Source organism: Megalops cyprinoides, chromosome 6 (genome assembly GCF_013368585.1).
Source record: "Megalops cyprinoides isolate fMegCyp1 chromosome 6, fMegCyp1.pri, whole genome shotgun sequence".
Lineage (NCBI taxonomy): Eukaryota > Metazoa > Chordata > Actinopteri > Elopiformes > Megalopidae > Megalops > Megalops cyprinoides.
The window spans coordinates 20,352,800-20,373,466 of NC_050588.1; the positions used below are offsets into that span (position 1 = coordinate 20,352,800).

The window sequence follows — 20,667 nt, forward strand, 5'->3', positions numbered from 1 at the left end:
TAACTGAGCAAATGTTGTGCGGACTCTTGCGTACGTTTTGGGTAATTTGTACGGCTTGGTATTTATTGACGCAATTAAGGTTAAGTATCCCCATTATACTCCAGATGTACCATGAATGGGATCTGAACTCGCAACATTCTGGTGACAAATCGAATCCTTCAACCACTGAAGAGATTATGTGGACTTTGAATGTGTCGTTAACTGCAAGCAGTAGTAAGGAAGTGCTCTTGAAATACACCACGTCACGCTACGTAGTGTTTAATGTTTCTGTAATAAATTTGATTTCCTGAAGAGTACATTTAATAGAATTGTCTGGTCTGTTAATGGATCCATTAAGGTTTTCGTCATTGTTGTAATGATGTGACTATAAACTGAAAATAAAAGTGGTTTAATGTTTGTTTTTGTTTTTTTTTTTTTTGTTTTTTTTTTGTTGCTTTTTTAATTTATCCAACGTTTTTCATACCTTTACAACAGGTTTGTCAAGAACGCCATTGCAAAGTCTTGAGAAATTACACTTTATCGTAAGACATTCATGATATTGAATAAACAGATTAAACCCTAATTATAGAAGATTAGGTAGTAGGTCATGCTATATTTATGTCAACATTAGAAATTAAAACGTCTATACAATATAAGATTGCTATTTTAAATGTTTACGCAGAATAGGTCCTTTAAAACAAAGGCTAGATTATATACGATATTTTTATCTTTAAAAACTGGCATAAAGTATGTCTATGCATAGACCTGAATGAAAAATTGGACAACCAGTAGACTAGACTTTTACGTGCCATTCGCAGTGTAGCCTAGCTCTTGTAACATACAGCTCTGAGGATGTTTAAATTTGTGATGAACGCAGTTTTAGGTTAATTTGTTCGTTTTCTTTTATTTCGTAACGTTAAGTATTAGCGAATTGGAACAAAACTTCGAAACCACATCCTTTTGGAGAATAGGCTATATAAAGACCGTAAAATACAAAACTGATTATTTTAACATGTGAGTATTGACAAAGGGTGTCAAATTATCGCATATCCTCAATATAGGGTACCTATACTCCTGTATTCTGTGTTCTGAATATTCGGTGATTCCTCCTCGTTTTGTCCCGGCGGAGATCTAAAACAACACACATGTGGCGCTGTTGTGGCAGCCTCTTTCTAAATCACGGGTTGAACGCTGTTAAGTAAAGAATAATCGAAGGTGGCGCATCACAATTCGCGTTAGGCTGTCAAACAAATTGCTTGATTCACTGTTCTTGATCAATTGATTCACTCTTAATTATAGCCTATGGGAAGCGCACTATAGGCAACCCCAGGACAAATAGGCCTACACCATGTGTGTTTCTCGCGTTTGCCTAAAAAAGTCAAACGATCACTGCAAAAGACAGAGCGTGTAGAATATAGGCTACGTCCATAACAAGACCCATAATTTTAGTAACAATCAGACTTCAGCTGTTCTTCCACCAATACCCGACGCCTCCTAAATGAAAGGCGTGTCCACCAGTACGTTAAGGTTGCCTATAAAATCATTCATAGTTTCACATCATTGTCCGTGCGTTTGGTTCAGCAAACATAGGAAAAGTGGCATTACTGCCAAGCCACAAAACGTAGCCTAAAACTTTATTCTGCGACTACTGACAAGTCAGGTCTATCTTATTCCCAAACATGAGTACCGGAACGCCTTATATTGGCAGTAAAATCAGCTTAATATCTAAGGCCCAGATTCGATATGAAGGCGTTTTATACACCATCGATACAGATAACTCGACGGTTGCTTTGGCCAAAGGTAGGCTAACTGGTTTGGCCTTTGGATGTAACGTTGTATCGTTTTCATTTTAATTGTAGTTTAGTCAAACACGGCGAATGAAACTCTGCTCGCTACCAAACCGTTTTAGACGATGGTGTAATGATTACTGCAAATAGTGGCGTTCTTGGGTGATTTGGCTAGCTACCCGAACAGGTTTGCTGCAATTCACGTAAAGCCGAGCAGAGATAAACTCGTGAATAATTCTGGATGCGTTTCGTTTTCGTCTGTATAGTAAAATCCTTCGGAACTGAGGGGCGCCCCACGGAGAGGCCCGTGCCGCCGAGAGATGAGATTTATGAATACATCATTTTCAGGGGGAGTGACATCAGAGACATCACGGTTTGTGAACGCCCAAAAGCACACCATTCCCTGCCTCAAGACCCGGCAATTGTGCAGGTATGGCACAGTTATGACATCAACATAAGATGTGACATCATCAGATGCTGTTTTCCAAATAAAATGCCTTTTTTGATGTTGAAAAACAGTGCAATGTAATTTTTAAGGAAGTTATATTTGCACCTTCCAGTCTTCCATCGGCAGCTCGGCCACCTACCAGCCTCAGGTGCCATACAGTCCGTACAGGAAGGTGATGCCATCCTATGGTCAGCTGACTGCTAGTTCCCTGCTCAGTCCGCAGTATGCTGCTGCACTGGGCCTGGGTAAGTCTGGCCTTGATGCCAGTGATGACATCAGTCTGCTCTTGAGCTCCTGCCAGTAATCTCATTAATGAGGTGCATGCACTGGTGAGATTTTATACATATACTTCAACAAAGTGTAAGGGTGGTTTGCTGTTGGAACTTAGTGTGACACTGCTATTTCTTCAGGCTGTATGTATATGTTGCTGAGAGCTCAAGTGCACTATTTGCATATCATTTGTATACTGATGTGCGCACACATTTGTCATTCTCCCCAGTGCTGTTTCTCATGACTTTGTGGTAGATCTAGTAATTTGGCATTGATAAAACTTGTTGAATCAGCTTTGAAATGTAAAGGTTTTTTCCATCATATGTTGCCTTTTCATTAGTATTTTTTGGTTTTGTTGAACAGGAATGCATTATATTTCTCATTACTCTGACCCTTGTCCCCTTTGATATGTTTTAATGCAGTTACTTTAGTAAGATGGAGTACCTCAGTGCCTCTTCAAGTTTCTGGTACAGGCCAGCACAAGGGAAAGTTGTGTTTCCTTTAGTTTGCATGAGAAAGGAAAGGGTCTTGCTCAAGATAATGAATACGTTTAGGCACTGAGGAGTGCAGACATCACTCTACTTTAGAGGTGTAACTTATAAGGTGGAAAAGGGGATCTTGTGGGAAAAAAAAAACCTATTAAAGCTTTTCCTGGTTTTTGTCTTTAAGTGGGCCATTGGTCATGCTTCTTCTGTATGCAGACGTATTCATTAATAAAACAGGAAGGGAAGTGGAACATGTGTAAAAAGCCCTGTGCAATTCTAATTCTACCCAAGCCTCCAAATTTCGATTCCTTGTAGACTCCTAATGAGCCAGCTCTTGGTTCCTGTCGGCAAATGGTCAACCCTGGGCCCCATGTGCCCTAGTTTTTCCTTTGCTAGCCTGTGATTTGTTTCCAGGGGCGAGGCTTCATGGCATTCCAATGACACGGGCCCCTACGGTGGAGCAGGCGGTACAGACAGTGGCAACAGAAAATACTGCACAGAAAAAAAGCATGTCCCTATCTCAGCAACAACGGCGTGTATCCACCAGACCACCCCAGCAGGCTGGGCAAAATGCCCCCCATATACAGAGGACTGCACCTGATAGTAAGCAGTTGCCTTGGTGGTGGACCTACTGGCTTTGAGGGGAAAATGCCTGAATCACCTCTGAAACGACTGCATTTTCATGGATTGATCTCCTTGTGATTGTTGTAGTCCTGCTTTCTTTACCTCTCTCCTTCAGAACTAAATGCATGGTTCTGTGTGGTGTTTCATGAGGACAGCTCAGTTATGCTGATCTTTGTGTTACTATAAATGTCTCTGGACTCTGTAAAGGCACAATGCACAGTATAGTAAATCTAGTTGCTTAACATTTGGGGCAGTCTGGTATCATTCAGTTAAAATTCAGGGCATCATTAAATCAGTCATCGTTAGGGACCACTAAATTATTTTTTTTTCCCCAAAGACCCAGAGAGTCAGCCTGTGTCACAAGTCCAAAGGCAGAGCACTGGTGAAAACCAAAGGCCATGGGGGCAACAACAAGGTAAATGTTGAATGTATTCCCCCCCCCCAAAGCTACAAATTCATGACGTTTTGATCCAGATAAAATGGAACTATACAACTACTGGAGCTACAATTTAATCTTCTCCCTAATGAACATATTTTAGAATATTCTATTTTACAGGAAGTAGACGTTCCAGGAACCGTGGAAGAGGACAGTTTTTTGTGGGAAACTCAAAGCCCAGCACTCTACAGTTTGAGTCTGACTTTGATTTTGAAACCGCTAATGCCCAATTCAACAAAGATGACCTGGTGAAGGAATTGCAGGATAAACTGACCATAAAAGGTACAGTGGTCCCATGCTCTGTGTAGCAGGTTACAGTTAGCCAGCCAGAACATTATAAAATTTCACTTTTCATGGTTACCTATTTTCCTTCAAACTATCAGGGTGCAGGGAATGTGGTTACAAGTTAGACCTATTAGGAATTTGGGAAAGAAGCAGTCACTGCCTATTTCTGAGTGTAAATGTTTATAGAAATTGTGACATGTCCTCCATCGATCAGCATATCTAGATAACTGGTTCTAGACTGCTGAGAACTTATGCTAGTTCGGTCTGCTGTGCTAGTTCTTATAATGGTCAGAAGTGTAGTATTAGTTTTGAGTGAATTGATGGCTATGCATCATGTTTTCTTGAGGCAAGGGTTTGTGATCCTGCTGTTGTAGAATTAAAATCTGATGTTGCAGTAAACCACTACAATGAGGATAGCACCAGTCTGGTGCAAGGTATTTATGAGCTATATCTGACTAGAGAGGTCCCATTACAGTTGTGGTACAGAATCATGCCCATTGGCCAGTGTCCTTCCCTTGCATTGAATGGTAACAGATGATTTCTGCTGCAGTAAATGAAGAGGTAGCCTTGCCCTCACAGCTAGACACAGAGGACAAGGTGGACTCTGGTGTCGACACACACACCAGCGAAGAGACGGTGGAGGCGCACCCCTTGGGGCCAAAGTGTTACTATGACAAAGCCAAATGTTTCTTTGACAACATATCATCAGAGCTGAAGTCCAGGTCATTATTAAATGTTCTTTTCCCCCCCAATGGTGTACACTCATTTTAGTTGTATTGAAAACATGGTTTGTGCAAGTGCATTCTTTCCATTTTTAGGTGATTATTTCCTCTCTTGGCTGTTTCACCAGCTAGTGAGCAAACTGGTTCCTTGCACTATTCTGTAATGGGCACCATCGCAGGAAGCTACTCATACGGGAAATGATGCATGAGTGTGCTTTTGTGTCTCGTTCTCCTGTTTGAAGTGCTTTTTGTTTGGGTGTTTCAGAAGGACAACGTGGGCAGAGGAGCGGAAGCTGAACGTTGAGACGTTTGGGGTACCTGGCAGGTTCCTGAGGGCCCGAGGCATGCAGGGGGGCCTTCATGGCCGGAGGGGGCAGGGGGCAGCACAGCGCATCCCCCCCATGCAGAGAGTGGGGAGCGGAAGGCTATAAACCCCCCCCCCCCCCCCCCACCACCACCAGCACATTGTCTTGATTTTGAAATATCTTAAATTGGCTGCGTAACTTTCAATGAAAACCATCCAGCCGATTAATCTTATTGCCAATAGTTTTGGCACACTACACTCTTCTGATTATTTCTTTTTCCTTAGTTCTCATCATGCGCATAACCTGCCCAGGGGTATTTGGCAAAAAAAAAAAGAATTATTGTGGGTCTTTTGTTTAAACATATTGTGCTTTTCTTGCCTTTTGAAGGATAGTTTTTTTTTTTTTTTTTCCTCCATATATAGATGAATGGAAAATTGTTTTCTGACACTTTACTCCAAATGCAGTTCTTTGGTTAAGGTAATGTAAAATGAAATGGAAAATGCATTTTTGTACATCTAATACTGTAAGATTGTGAAAGTCAACAAATGTTTGTAACCAGTAATTTGGAGTGCACTTGTGGCATTTAAACTTTTGGCATTTTCCCACTCCATTTTGAGCAGGTACCAGTGCCACAGTAACAGTAAAAATGGCTTCCTACCTCCTCAAATTTATATGGTGGCAATTATGTAAGCACATTTTGTAAATACATTTATTTGAGCAATGGAATATTAAGTTTGATTACCTGAATATCTGCTGCCTTAAAATTGCCGTCTCCTCACAAGTCAAGTTTATGGAAGTTTCATTTTTGTTGTAAAGAAAATGTGGTGTTCATGTAACCTACTGAAAGTGACATTGTGGAGGAATTGCACACTGGTATTGATATGTATATTGATCCTTTGCAAATAAACGGGAAATGACTTGATGCTTTTTGCTAATCAAAGAACCATGATCTGTCCTGTTATTTTCACAGAAGCAAAGTTTGTTGTACACCCCTGATCTGAAATCCCCCTGTATGTCCTTGTAAATGTTTTTATGAAGGTCACAAAGGATCACCTGAGGTCACAAAAGCAAGATGCACTTGTAAACAACCATTTTTATTGAAAATTGGAGGCACATGTTTGGAAAGGAAATTGGTCGTAACCACCCAGGATGGAATGTTCTATGTTTTCTTCTTCTGTTTCTCAGTTTCCTCCTTTTCTTTCTCGATGTCTGAAACGTACTTTTCGATTTCCTCCGGGTCTAAAATCTGGGGGGAGAGGGAGAGGCCATTACTCACATGGTATGTGACACTGGCTGAAGTAAATTTAATATTTCACTCAGGTCCTGGAAGTGGTCATTTGAAGCAAGCTCTGAAGTACTTTTTCCCTCTGGTTCAAAACTTGTCTTCCTCAGAAAGTAATTGAGCCAACTGAGACCCTGTTTCCTGGCCCTGAGGACTATTGACTATGCTTATGTTCCTTGGAATTGGCTCATATTTGAGCTTTTAATCCTTATCTAGATTTTACCTGCTTTATTTTTGATCATGTATTTTTGTGCAAAAATCTCTTGTGTACATGTAGTTTTTATAACTACTATACTGTCTAGCATAAAGACTCAAGTTTTCATAAGGCCTCAAGCAATTTAACAATTTTAAGCTTAAAACTGCTACTTTACATTACATTCATTTGGCAGACACTCTTACAGAGCAACTTCCACCACAAGAGAACAGAAGTGTTTCCATTCATGTTAAATAAGCAATGGTGTCAGACCAAGCTAACACTCCCAGACCAGTGAAAGTGAGCACAACACCATTCAAGCACTACCACGAGTTAACCTGTACTAACCTGAAACTAGACAGCCTAGAAACTAAGGGAAGTCAAGTACATACACTGCCATACATCACATAGTCACTAGATTACAGTATCCATTGCACATCACGCTACTACACAAAAAAGCAGTAATACATGTAACAGGTGATAGAGGGTGCAGACTGAGCTGGAACTGAGATGCAGTCTGAAGAGGTGGGTCTTCAGTCTGCATCAGAAGATGGCCAGTGGTTCTGCTGTCTTGACCTCTGTGGCAAGGTCATTCCACCACTGGGAAACCAGTGCAGACAGGCATTGCGGCTGAGACTGGTAACCCCCTCAAGAAGGGACAGTTGCCCCAAGGTTGCAGAGCATAGTGATCCGGCTGGTACATATGGTCTGAAGACTGAATGGAGGCATGAGGGGGTTGTCCCATTCACTGTCCTGTATGCTGGCACCAAGGTTTTCAACTTGATGTGAGCAATAACAGGAAGCCATAGAAATGCGATGAGCAGGGGTGTGACTTGAAATTGAAGTAGTAATAAAGCTATTTGTAGAAAAATCCTTACCCTTTCATTTTTTAAAAGGCTTTCTTTTCTAACCTTTTCACTTTGTTAACCTTTTTAGGGGGAGACACTGCATTTCAGAGGAGGTGGGAGGAAAACCAGCATGCCTAGGAATCCTGAGAATACCTACTGTAAAATGCTGGTGTAGATGAAGTTTCAAAAGCAGAACAAACAGCCATACTAACCTTCAGAGGCTCATCGCGTTTCATGACTGCAAGTTCCATGTTCTTACTTCCAGACTGGACAACCTGGAAATGTTGAAAGAGGAGCTTTGAGACGGCAGTTACAGTCAATGCAGAGGATAATTAAGGCAGACACCTTTATCCAGGGCAACTTGTATTGCTTTATATATATGTACCTTTAAACATGTACTGACTTAGTGGTTAAATGGCTTCCTTCATAGTACCAGAACTGCATTCACCTGTGACTGGAACCTGTAACCCCTCCCCCATAATGTAATGCTATACCACTGCCTGTGCAGTGTAGTACAGTGTGGCACAGTAATGCCCTTGTGAGACTAGTGGTGGAAGTGTGTATGACACACTAGTCTCTGGACCTTGATTAAATACAAATCACAGGGAGCAGGCAATGTCTAGGGAAGATGAACTGAAAAGCTTGTATTAAAACAAAGCTGAATGTGTTGCAAGTGCAAATAAACAGAAACTTATTTTTCCAGTAAATATATTTTTCACTTAGAATATAATTGAATTAGAATTGATATTTGCATATCAAATATCAAATTACAATGCAACTATTCATAATGAAAAAAAAACAGTCCCACTTGTCTTGTCAAAGTTAGTGCTTGTTGTATCACATCCATGCATTTGTAAAGTCAGCTTATATTTGGTGCTTTTTAGGATTAGATTGTCACAGACAGGTTTGCAGTACACTATCAGCCCCAATGAGCTGAAGATTCATTTGGACATTTGCCTCAAATGCACAAATGATGATCTACTAAAGTTGCACTGCTATAAAAATTACCCAATTTATTAATCATTGAGAAGAAGCACATAAATTACCTCAAGCAGAGCTCTGATGACCAGCTTTATGGTTTCAGTGTCTGACTCCACATCCTCATCTTTGTAGTTCTTTTCCAGGAATTCCCTCACTGTCTTTGCTGATCTCCCAATGGCATTTGCCTATAAGAGGACAGGAAGTGTGAGGGGTCATTGCGAGTTCTGGCTCACTTACCTAGGCTCTACCATTTACCAACGATGCTGGTCAAACCTCTCTCTTAATTCTGTCTCCATAGCAGCATTTATCTCCAGTCTTGGAGAGCCAAATAAATCCATTTAATCTTTTTGAGTATTTAAATATCTTGCACAGTAAATGTGTGGGGTAGACTGGGTAAATTCAACCGCAACAAACCCTACATGGAATTTCTGGAGAAGCCTGCTGGTCTACAGCACTCAAAGCAAAAGCTAAAGCCTCACTAGAAAGGCAGTTTGATATATTCCTGGGCTGGATAACCTCCATTGGGATTATGGAAATTTATATGAAGCATTTACAGGTACCTCCCCTCTTCTCTCTGACCTACCTTCCACGCATGGTATGTTCCAGAGGGATCTGTCTGGTAAAGTCTTGGTGTACCATCAAAGTCAAAGCCCACGATGAGCGATGAGATCCCAAAAGGTCTACGCCCATTGCTCTGGGTGTACCGCTAGATAGAACACAGTGAAGAGTACACTGTGAACCAATTCCCCAAAAGTCACTGACCATTTGCCTATGATAAAATATCAGCTTTTAAGAGGGCACACAAAATTACTTGCAAGCTGTATTCTGTATATCTAGACTGTCCAAAAAGGACTTGATTTCTTTGAAACTGTTAATGGTGTTACGTACTTGAATTTCTCCAATTGCTTTAACTAGTTTACAATATCATCCAATGTCATAAGAGCAGTTCGCTTCCCCAAAGAAGGAAATGTCACCTGTTTGATGTTAGAAATGAAGCGTGTGATGTATTCAACAGTCACAGGATCTTCCACAGTCAACCTATGACTCTGACACTCCACTCTCGCCCGGTTAATGACAATCCTTGCGTCTGCTGTCAATCCTAAAGACAAACGGGTCGTGATTTTTGTTACATTATTTGTTTTTTGGCACAGTTTTTTCCCAATACATAAGAACGTGTAACGTGCACCTGGCTTACCCGCAAAAGCCATGAACACATTCTCATCCAGGGCACAAATCTTGCGCACAGTTCTGTCATCCTGGAGTTTAGCCACAGATTTCTTCTCCACACCCAGCACGACGATATTTTTGCCTCTAACTCCAACCTTTGAGGACATCAATTTCGGTTGATACGTTTGACCAAACGGACAGATAACTTCAGTTCGCTAGCAGTGCCTCACACAATTATTTTAGAGCATCCACTGGACCACACATATTTCTTAGACATAGATATTTTGGTAGACTGCAGATAAGACAGCGAATCAACTCAATACAAGCCATATGACACTGGAAGCTGCTTTGCTAGTCTGCCAGCTAGTTAGCTCGCTAACGTTAGCTACTGGCTAGGCTGAGCCATGTGGAAGAGTCAGAATGCTCATTGCTGACGCTAGCTAGCGTATATCTAAAGAATAAGTTCAACTTCAATTTAGCTTCGTAGCTGAGAACTCTTGTAACAATTTAAATTAGCGACAGTCAATTAACACACTCCATGACTGGCATTAGCTTCAGCTAAATATCCTGGTCAATTCAAGAAGGCGCGATTATTCTTTGTAACTACAGCTACTCACAGCTGTTGATCCCTTTTTGACAGCTTCCTGAGCATATTCCACCTGGAACAAGTGGCCGTCAGGTGAAAAGACAGTGATAGCACGGTCGTAACTCATGGTCTTGAAGAAACTATTTTTTAAAGTTGTACTGCCAAGATCGGATAAGCTAGCAAACCCGCTGCATGTAGCTAATACCGAAATCGAAAGTAAGTCTAGGCAAAAACAGCAAATTCATGCCGCAGCGCCTCTTCCGGGACTCCACACTTTTTGCTTCTGCCAGTGACAGCAACTCTTACAATACGTATGATTTATTGCGTGCGTGCCAGCACATTGCCTTCTTTTGCGCCGGAGAATGGACGTATTAGTTGTTGTGAATCAAGCAAGGTTTTAGATGGACGAGCTAGACGGCCAGTAGCTAGTAAACTAGGGTTGTACCATAAACTGGCAGAGGTATGTTTCTACACCTACACGTAATGAAATCGATCAAACGTCACTAAACAGCTGAAGAATGCATCTCAGTTTGTCTAATACTATAAAAGTCTAACGTACTCTTTACTTGTATAACCCCATTATCGGGTTTCGACATTCACTTAATCTATCTTTTGGATGAGCCCAAATTTAATTCAGCTCCCCCTGATTTTTTTCAAAGAACTGGACTCGTATATGTAGCTAATCGGGGGTAGACTATCCCATTAGAATAAAAGTAAGCGCTCAATATTTACAATATTTGTTAGAATAATCCGAAATGTCTGTTGCGTTTGCTTCGGCTCGCCCTCGAAGTAAAGGAGAGGTGACTCAACAAACGATACAAAAGGTAATAGTAGTCTTTATTGTGCTGCTAATTTGAAGGGTTTCATTCTAGATAGAGAATTGAGATATGTAGCTGTAGATAGTCAGGGAGGTTGTGTCGCTGGTGAATCAAGTGTGTCAGTGTAGAGAAATGGGCAACTAGTACAAAGCGAGGTGATGAATCATTTAATATAATAGCATTTATAAAACCGTTTGTTTGTTTGTTCATTGACACGACCATTTTAATTACACCTGACGTGCTGATCTTATTCGTTTATTCCTAAAATTGGAAATTTAAGCTTTTAAAAGCATAAATTAGCTAGGTAGCATATATATATATATATATATATATATATATATATCCGAAATAAAAACTGGCTCAACGGGTGCTCATGAATTTCAGAATTTCAATTTAATTCTGATTTCTGAAATGCTAAAATGAGGCAAAGAGCGCGTCAGCCAACTGACAGTGGGCTACACTACACTGACACATTATGTCTGTTGCAGACCGTATGGATCAGTGCTCTTCATAAACCCGCTTCTTCTGTTTCGGGATCGTAGCTGTAGCAGGGCTTTGTCAAAATGGTGAAATTGGGTGCTTGCTAGAGAGGGCAATGTGGAGCAGGATGGCTGCTCGCTATGATGAGTGATAATGGAAGGTGAAGTGTGCGTAGGGTGGCAGACATTTGGGAAAAGGCTGCTTCAGTGAGCGCCAGCATCAGGACCTTTGTTCCTTGTCCAATTGCAATAAAAATAACGACATGCAAACAGTCGCACCTGCGTCTTTTATGGAATCGTTTACTTTTTGATTGTAAATCATGGAAATCGAGAATTAGGTGTTGCTAAATTTAGGGGGTTTACACGTTTTCTGGGTTGATATTTTTCTGTGTAGAAGTGTGGCTTAAGTCATGGCGAATGAAGGTGGCTTGCAGGAAATCTGTGCCTCCTGGTCTATTCTCATCACGGCTTAGCTCGAAGATGCCTCCTGCTGCCAGCCTATGGAGACTCCGTGAATCCTCTGACCCAGATAATTTCATAAGGAGGTCTGACAGAGGAGTGGACCCGTCCTTTTTTACTCCATGAAACTTGGTTTAATCGCTCCGCACCAATCTTAATTGGTTACAACGATCGCATTCGTCTGCAGCAGTTTCATGAAAAACACCTGTGGGACAGTCATCAGGGTACTCACGTATAATTGTTTTTCTTTCCGAAGATGCTGGATGAAAATCACCACTTGATACAATGTATCATGGACTATCAGAGTAAGGGGAAAACAGCAGAGTGCACACAGTAAGTATGGCCGCAGTGCTGTTGGAAAAAAGTATTTCTTTTAATGCATTTCTATGTGTAATTCTTTTGATGTGAAACTAAAAAGGAAAAAACACGTTGGATTTTTTTTCATTTTCCGGAATGCTTGTTAATATCACACGCAATGACTTAGACTAATTTGTTTCCAATGTGCACTACTGCATTTTTGCAGGTATCAGCAAATATTGCACAGAAACCTCGTTTACCTGGCCACAATAGCAGATTCAAATCAAAACATGCAGTCATTGTTACCTGCGGTAAGTCAAAAGTCCTTTCTCCTGCAGTGCTACTGCACGTTGTTTGTGTTTATGGCGTACTCCGGCACCCTCTGTTGGCCCTTTTCGAGAATTACCGAAAGTCCTGACACTGGTTTAAGAAGGCAGGAAATTGTATTGATGACCACAACTGTACGCGTGCAGTTTTGTCTCCCGTTTTTCCGTTATTGTCTTAAGAACATAGAAGTAATGTATTTAAGTCTGGTTTTAAACACTTCACGGGTCTCTGGTCCGGCTATGATTCCTGGCTTTAATAAGCCGAACTATCCCGTGTATTAATAAATGCGCAAAATGAAAGTTATGTAACTGTGACTGTCGGGGGGGAAAACAATTTTATCTGCCGTGGCTTGGTAGACATTTTATTGGAAGCATCAGAATTTGCATGCTGCAGGTGTCGGTTCATTTATTGAAGGACACCATGATTTGAAAAGATCTGTAGGACATTTTTTTTAATCTCACGCTGTTTATTTTTGTACTGTCTCAGCCCCCCTCTCAGAGCATAAATATGGGCCCAGGGGGGGCCGGCCAGAGTGGGAGCAGCCAATCTCTGCATGCCCAGGGCAACCTGAATGAAGGCATGTCAACTGGCCTCCCACCCAACTCTCTCATGCAGGGACAGATGAGCAACGGTTTGGGCTTGTTTTTTTCTGATTGTGTTTCTGTCCCATCCAACATTTTGCCTGCCTGCCTTTTGCTCTGTCCATCTCTCATCCTTGTGGTCTTCTTTGCCAGTATTCCCCCCGTCTGTCTGTCAGTCCTTGTCTCTCCTCCTTAGCTTTTTAATGTCATACATTTCTGTCCTTGTTTTATAAATTCAGAGAATGTGAATGCATTTCTCTGATTCCTGAAAAATTGTATTGATGGCTGTAATTGTAATTGTAATTCATGATTGGCAATATGTCCTTATCCAGGGCAATTTATGGTCCACAGCTGATATTTTATATGGCTGGATATCAACTCCAGGTTAAGCATCTCCATCAAAGGCACAATAGCAGCTCCCGAACTGACATTCAAACCTGTAACTGATTCTGATTACAACTCAGGTTCCTCAACTGTTACACCACAGTGCCCCCAACATTTTTCAGGATCTAGTATCTTAGTGCTCAGTAATGGTGTGTGTGTGTTTGCATGTATGCATATGTGTGTAAGCGTATGTGTAAGTGTTCATATTTTTGTGTTGCCAGGCCCGAGTCACACATCCATGCAGCCATCGGGACAGACGCCACTCCCCTCCACGTCGGTCAGCATGCCGGTCAGCAGCCATGGGTCGGCCACAGGTTACAGTCACTCTGTGGTGTCATCACAGAGCCAGGGCCAGGCCATGGGCAGCTACGCCTCCCGCAGCAACCTGAACATGCAGTCCAGCCAAGGTGGGATGAGTGATGGATAATGCATATCACGACATCTGTGAGCTCGTCTGTTTCAGGAATTCAGCCTGAAGCTTGGCACACTCACACAGCCCATTCTTAAAGAGGTGTTAAGTGACCTCACGGCTGTGCGGTGTTACCTGAACAGCTGTGATGTAGCAGATTTTCAATCTGATGAATTATCCTTATTTATGTGGCCTGAATTAGCTCAACAATCCTCATTTACAGGAGAGAAGTCTATAAAAGAAATAAACTCCATTCTTTTGATGTAACTGATGTATTAGGAAAGTAAAGGTACATAGAAATGTGTTGTAAATTGGTTAGGTTATATTGTTTGGAATGCTTGTAAACATTGGAAGTGGTATCTTGAAGCCTTGCTTGGAGGTGATGATACAAATTTAAAAGTCTTAGATATGATTTCACCGGAGGCCAAACTCACAGCCTTCTAGTCAAAGAATAGACATTTACCCACAAGACAATTTAATAGGTTAAATTTCAGTATAAAGGATAAAATACAGATACAATCATTCAAATTAGCATGGTAACTCAAATTATTTAATATGAATAGAAGTGGCAGTGCACATTCTAATCTTTTTTTTTCTTCCAAAATTTCCCATGATGCTCCAGTCACGATGATGCACCAGTCTGCCAGCACATCCCACTACACCTCAGCTCAGGCTGGCAGCCAGCACTACCAGGGGCCACAGTCCATAGGCATGTTGGGACAGGGTAGCCAAGGCAACAGCATGATGTCACAAAGGCCTGTGGGATCCTACCGTTCCTCACAACAAGGTAAGAGACTAGTTCCTGGGTTGACTCCTATATCAGATAGCAAGGAACTACAGCAACTAGATATTGAGGAATGCACAGATATTGAAAGGGAAGCTGACTGCTCTAGCAACTGAGTATCAATGGGCATCACTATGGCATTTTCCACATATGTGCCAGACCTGCTCATGCCAGAAGTCTGTAAAGTTAGGCTCTTTCACAGAATCAGGGCCTGGAGAATTCTGTTTTGGCTGTGACCAGCTCACTCTGCTGGTCATAGCCTCCTTTCCTGCTTTAGATTGTTGCTTTGTGCAGAATGTTTTAATCAAGTGACTATATCAAATATGAAAAACCAAAATTTCAGATGTACCGAAAGAGGGTGTTCTGTAGCACTGAGATCTTGAATGATCTCCTGGTTACAATTTTCATATAAAACCTTTGTGAACAATTATAAAAAGACTGTAAGTTTGAAAAGGTCTGTCTTCAGTTTATATGGACATCTCAGTCTTAGTGAGAAAAAAGAATCCAGAGTTTCTGCACACTGTCCCACAGACATTAGAGGCTGATTTATTTATTTTTTTTTAATCTATGGCTTCCTTTTAAATTATGTCATAAAACAAATTCTGGGAAAGTCGTCATTCATTTCACTCATAGTTAAAAAAAATGCTTCATTCTCATAACTCCATGGAAAAAGAAATGAGGACGTTTACTTTGATGAGGGAAACAGGCAAATTACTGTACTCATTACTGTGTATAGGTGCCTCATGTCTCAGTCTCTCTGTACAGACCTCATATGTCAATCCTTTTTTGTTGAATTACACCAGTGAGTGCTTCCATGGTATCTCCCATTCCCATATGAAAGTCAGAACATCACCTCCCTCCAACACGCCCCCCTTCACATCTACACATTACATTATTGGCATTTAGCGGACACTCTTATCCAGAACAACTTACATTAGTTACAGTTACCATTTATCCAGCTGGATATTTACTGAGGCAGTTGTGGGTTAAGTATCTTGCCTAAGGGTACAGCAGCAATGCCCCAGCGGGGAAGCAAACCAGCAACCTTTCGGTTATAAGTCCCGCTCCTTAACCACTATGCTACACTGCTGCCCCACACCCACACCCACACCCACACCCACACCCACACCCACACCCACACCCACACCCACACCCACACCCACACCCACACCCACACCCACACCCACACCCACACCCACACCCACACCCACACCCACACCCACACCCACACCCACACCCACACCCACACCCACACCCACACCCACACCCACACCCACACCCACACCCACACCCACACCCACACCCACACCCACACCCACACCCACACCCACACCCACACCTACACAGTAGTCAGTTCATTGGGATTCTGGTCTTGCAAGCTGATTAACCAAGCCTGGTGTCGCCTGTCTTGCAGGATCTGCTCCGCAGTACGCAGGACAGGAGGAGTTCTACGGCGAGCAGTATGGACATGCTCAAAGCTCCAGCGAGCCCGTTAACCAGCAGTATTACCCCGATGGTACCACCACAAACTTAGCATCACCCATAGAGCACCACTCATTCCCTGCCCTCCCAGTGTCACCTGAATTTCAGTGCCAGCATCACTGCTCTTTCATTTGCTCATCTTCTCCTACATCTTCGCTTGGCAGTTTGTGTAAACTCCAAAGCTGCTGGAAATTTGTCTGCTTGGATCCTGAAAGCTAAATGTACAGCCAGCATGCCCCTTCCCTGATTGCACAGAATTTAGTGTGTGGAAAATTCAGATCATCAGCAGTTCCAGAATAGTGCCTGAAGAGTTGAAGATGTAGTTCTACAGTTTCTTTTGATGTCAATGTGTGTGTGTGTGCATGCAAGTGTTTGTGTGTGTATATGTGTGTGCTTGTATACACAGTGTATTTATATATTTGTTCCCTCACGCCTTTATTGCTACACCAAAATCTGCAGGCTTCATGCATCTGGTCTCAGGTCACTGTTTACTCTTTTGTGCCCCCTGCAGGTCATGGAGAGTACTCATACCAGCAGCCATCCTACAGCGAGCCAGGCTATGAGAGGAGCTTTGAAGACTCCTCACAGCACTACTATGAAGGAGGTACAGGAAGCTGTGGGACAAGGAATTAGCAGTACTGTGGGTGACACGTCTTTGACCTGAGCTTTTCTGCTTAGAGGAAATGAAGAGCATTAGAGTATGAGGGAGCCACAAGGGGGCAGACTAGTGCCAAAGCAGTAAAGTCTGATATTTGGCAGAAGTAATGTTAGTCTTGAGTAGGTCAACAGTGTGTGGATTGGGGGAGTCCCTGCAGGTGGGATCTCATTCACTTCATTAAAAAAGGATGTGGAACTGTCAGCAAGCTGTGACGAACAGAGAGAAAAGTCAATAATCTTGTGTGAAGTCATCTTAGTGTAGTAATGCAGTAATTATTGCATAGAAATCACCTTTTGGCCCCTCAGTGGTGAAGTTTCACTTTGTTTCTCTGTCCTGTACTCTTAGGAAACAGTGCACAGTACAGCCAGCAGCAGGCATCCTATCAGCAGGGCTCCAGCCAACAGCAGCCCTTCAGCCAGCAGCAGTACCCCACACAGCAGAGCTACACTGGGCAGCAGCAGGCCTATGGTAAGGACATATGCTCAGCCAAGCTACAAATAAGGACATGTGCATAGCCAAGCTACAGATAAGGACATGTACACAACGGAGTGTGTGGACTGCTTGATTCGTTGACTGATTGGTTGATTGATTATACCCCCAGGCCCAGGACAGGGAACCCCTGCTCAGTACTCCAGTTACCCACAGGGCCAGAGTCAGCAGTACAGCTCATACCGCCCCACCCAGACCGGGCCCAGCGGGCAGGCACAGCGGCCGTATGCATACGAGCAGGTACTGCCGAGATACGCTTCTGGAAATGCTTCTCATGCAGCACATTCACTGCTCTGTGTTTTTGTTTAAACTTTTCTGACAGCTGACAATTATGGTGATGATGCATATAAGAGTTACAGAGGTTGTGTCTGTCCATGTGTCAAATAAGATGCTCTATGTTGCCTAATGAAGTTGTTAGTTTTTTTTTCTACTTCCTTGTTTAATATTTCTGTTCTGCAGCATTATCACTATCAGTCTGTAAGATAAGCATATCTACTAAATGAATAAACAATAATAATAATTATTACATAGTAATAATGAACACCAACAACAGTTTTTATTATGCAGATGTAAATGACATCATCAGAATTCATTGTTTCTATTTACAGTACACAGTCTGTTAATGCTCATTTTCTTGATCTCAACAGGGTCAGTATGGAAGCTATCAGCAGTAAGGAGCAATGCGCTCAACTTACCAGCGAGAAGTTATGTTTTGTTTTTATTCATCCTGAAATTTTAATACTCTGAATCTTTGGTCCTGACTTCGGACTCATGGACCCCTGATTCACTGTTTATTTGAGTGAGTGAAGCTGATTTGTCCAGGAGTCAAGTGGAGTGGTACTGTATACCCATAATGTCCCCAAACCAACAACAATTATAAAAGAACAAATGGACAAATGGCAGCCTGACCTCACTTTGGAAGCTGAATGGGAAGCAGAAAGTTTTTATTTTTTTCTGATTATGACATCACTCTGCCCATTGCTGCAGGGGTAGGCAGGAATGGATGAAGGAGAAGACATATCTTCACTCACTCCCAGGCCCTTTTAGGGCTCTTTGAGTACAAGTAAGAGTTTCTTGCTCATTCCTCTTTCAATGTCATGAAAGAAAAAGATGGTTAAAACATTATTGAAATTAAGAGTAGGCTACTATAGATAAGATTTAATCTCTGTATTAAAACTATGAAGGAGCAGTCAAACTCAGGCCCGGGAGTTTGGGATGAGCCTTTTTTCAGTAACAGTGCTGCACATTTGATTGTAAATGGAAGAAGTACTCTTTCAGTGATGGTGGCTTTACAGAATAAGGAGAATACATGTTTCTTGTTTATGATTTTGTGCCTACAAATAATTTTATCTGTAAATTTATTTATTCCAATTACTTTCCTTCTCATGCAAAGCACTTTTAAAACCTGTTTTATGGTTTCTGTTTATATCCATGATTTTAACTCTGTCTTTTGGACAGGGTAATGCCTCATCTGCAAAACAATCCTTTTACATTATATTTAGCTTTTTATACATTTCTCTGTTACTGCTTTATAATCACATACCTTTAAGAACTCTAATACCTGCATAGCTCTCCATTCTAACATTCTGCATAGATTTATCACAAGCCTGTCTGAGTTAGAGGGATATTTTCAGGAATGGCAATAGATGTAGACACTGCTATCTGTTTTCTTATTAGACATATTTATCCAAGTTCACTTACATGGTTTTCATGTTTACATTTTATCTATTTATAGAGCTGGATATTTACTGGAGAAATTCAGGTTTAGAACCTTGCTCAAGGGAACAGCAGCAGTGTCCCACATCAATCAAACAAACATACAGACTTACAGTTGTAAAACCACTGTCTACAACACTACAGTACACCTGAATAAATACCCACTGCCAATGTTTTTTATATTTCTTTACAAAATCCTGTTTGCACTTTCACATTTGAGGGACATATATGCCTATAGTACCACCCTGAAATGTTCTACCTGATGATATAAACAGTGGGCTGCTGTACTCCATGACTGTATTTAGCACTGTGCCCTCAACAGCATGCTCTCACAGAGCATTTTGTAGCACAGCAGAGTCCAGAGACAAGGGCTCCACAGGATCAGGCCGCAGATGCATGTCATGAGTTGCCAGTGGTTGGTAAATTCCAAAAGGAGTTATACGAAAGCTTGCTTCGGATAAGGCCTGCTCCAATAGAATGTGTACCTTTTTCCAGTCTTGCTTTACAATAGTTTTGCCTGATGATTTTTATTTATAACAATAACACCCATTTCTTGGGTCCTGAAGTGTCAATTGTATTGTGTTTCCAAAGAAAAGCAGTATTACCCAATGTATATGTGGGTGTGTGAGAGTGTGTGCGTGTGCATGTGTATACGTGTGTGTATGGGGGGGCATTTACTTTACTGTTTGCTGATACGGTACAACATTAACTGCTTCTATGGTGCTGTATGCTTTTGTGTCCATTTTCTTTCATTTGTAAAGATTTTAAAATAAAATGTAGCATAGCTGCCATTATGGCCAAGTAATCATCATCTATTCATAACTGAGCTGCATAAGAAAATCCCGCTTGTTGATTTGGTAAGTACACAGGATGTGATATTAACAGAACTAATTTGAGTCATTTTTAATCAGTTTGTAATATTAGACAAGGGGACATTTACTAACTTTATTTGTGATGTCATAATAGTACAAGGGGACAGTATAATTCATCACCATGTGGATGTTGCAAAATCAGACTGAGATTGCATTATTGTGTTTAGCTGTCAGACAGCTTTAATATTTTACTCACTGTTCTGTGACAATCGTAGGATTCTATATACCCCACAGTTTGTGCATGTGACTTTCTTTCATCCTTGTGAATTTGATACAGGCTGCCATCTCTTTTTAAAAGTTGTTTATAGTGTAAACATCATTGTAAAGCAATGTGATGTGTGTGCGTGAGAGAGAATGAGGGGGAAAAAAGTTGATCTTAGGTAAAATACGAATGTTTCCTTTGAAAAAAATACTGTGTGGCATTATATGTGTTATATTGTTTTTCCCCTCTTTGTTACAGTTTAAAATGGAAAATAAATCAAATGAAAATCTGCCAGTTTCTACTGGTGATCAA

The 20,667-nt window shown here is 41.5% G+C and overlaps 3 protein-coding genes across 3 annotated transcripts; 2 read left to right on the plus strand and 1 right to left on the minus strand.

Annotated features, from left to right (window-relative positions):
* Positions 1-1,658: 1,658 nt before the first annotated feature.
* On the plus strand, positions 1,659-5,467 carry LOC118779018 (protein LSM14 homolog B-B-like). The gene is made up of 8 exons (XM_036530841.1): positions 1,659-1,779; positions 2,033-2,196; positions 2,327-2,459; positions 3,384-3,572; positions 3,931-4,008; positions 4,150-4,311; positions 4,898-5,036; positions 5,302-5,467. The coding sequence occupies exons 1-8, from the start codon at positions 1,659-1,661 to the stop codon at positions 5,465-5,467; spliced, it is 1,152 nt and encodes a 383-aa protein (XP_036386734.1).
* A 952-nt stretch (positions 5,468-6,419) lies between these two features.
* LOC118779187 (proteasome subunit alpha type-7-B) lies at positions 6,420-10,666 on the minus strand. The gene is made up of 7 exons (XM_036531155.1): positions 10,430-10,666; positions 9,841-9,967; positions 9,620-9,744; positions 9,229-9,351; positions 8,711-8,830; positions 7,877-7,939; positions 6,420-6,587 (listed from the first exon to the last, which is right to left on the minus strand). Exons 1-7 carry the CDS (start codon positions 10,523-10,525, stop codon positions 6,501-6,503), a joined length of 741 nt encoding a protein of 246 aa, XP_036387048.1. The 5' UTR covers positions 10,526-10,666; the 3' UTR covers positions 6,420-6,500.
* Positions 10,667-11,072: 406 nt separating this feature from the next.
* LOC118779578 (calcium-responsive transactivator-like) lies at positions 11,073-18,825 on the plus strand. Its single transcript, XM_036531746.1, has 11 exons — positions 11,073-11,222; positions 12,411-12,487; positions 12,678-12,762; positions 13,265-13,409; positions 13,965-14,150; positions 14,775-14,939; positions 16,351-16,452; positions 16,930-17,022; positions 17,422-17,544; positions 17,678-17,805; positions 18,213-18,825. Exons 1-11 carry the CDS (start codon positions 11,154-11,156, stop codon positions 18,237-18,239), a joined length of 1,200 nt encoding a protein of 399 aa, XP_036387639.1. The 5' UTR covers positions 11,073-11,153; the 3' UTR covers positions 18,240-18,825.
* Positions 18,826-20,667: the final 1,842 nt, after the last annotated feature.

What these genes read in the sequence shown, in the direction of transcription:
- LOC118779578 (XM_036531746.1), top strand. Translation starts at nt 11,154, where the DNA reads ATGTCTGTTGCGTTTGCTTCGGCTCGCCCTCGAAGTAAAGGAGAGGTG. An exon ending in CTCAACAAACGATACAAAAG is followed by an intron (nt 11,223 to 12,410) that starts GTAATAGTAGTC and finishes TTCTTTCCGAAG; the next exon opens with ATGCTGGATGAAAATCACCA. An exon ending in CCAGCAGTATTACCCCGATG is followed by an intron (nt 16,453 to 16,929) that starts GTACCACCACAA and finishes TGCCCCCTGCAG; the next exon opens with GTCATGGAGAGTACTCATAC.
- LOC118779187 (XM_036531155.1), bottom strand. Translation starts at nt 10,525, where the DNA reads ATGAGTTACGACCGTGCTATCACTGTCTTTTCACCTGACGGCCACTTG. An exon ending in TCATCAGAGCTCTGCTTGAG is followed by an intron (nt 7,940 to 8,710) that starts GTAATTTATGTG and finishes CAACATTTCCAG; the next exon opens with GTTGTCCAGTCTGGAAGTAA. An exon ending in AACGCGATGAGCCTCTGAAG is followed by an intron (nt 6,588 to 7,876) that starts GTTAGTATGGCT and finishes CTCTCCCCCCAG; the next exon opens with ATTTTAGACCCGGAGGAAAT.
- LOC118779018 (XM_036530841.1), top strand. Translation starts at nt 1,659, where the DNA reads ATGAGTACCGGAACGCCTTATATTGGCAGTAAAATCAGCTTAATATCT. An exon ending in GACGGTTGCTTTGGCCAAAG is followed by an intron (nt 1,780 to 2,032) that starts GTAGGCTAACTG and finishes TCGTCTGTATAG; the next exon opens with TAAAATCCTTCGGAACTGAG. An exon ending in TGCTGCTGCACTGGGCCTGG is followed by an intron (nt 2,460 to 3,383) that starts GTAAGTCTGGCC and finishes ATTTGTTTCCAG; the next exon opens with GGGCGAGGCTTCATGGCATT.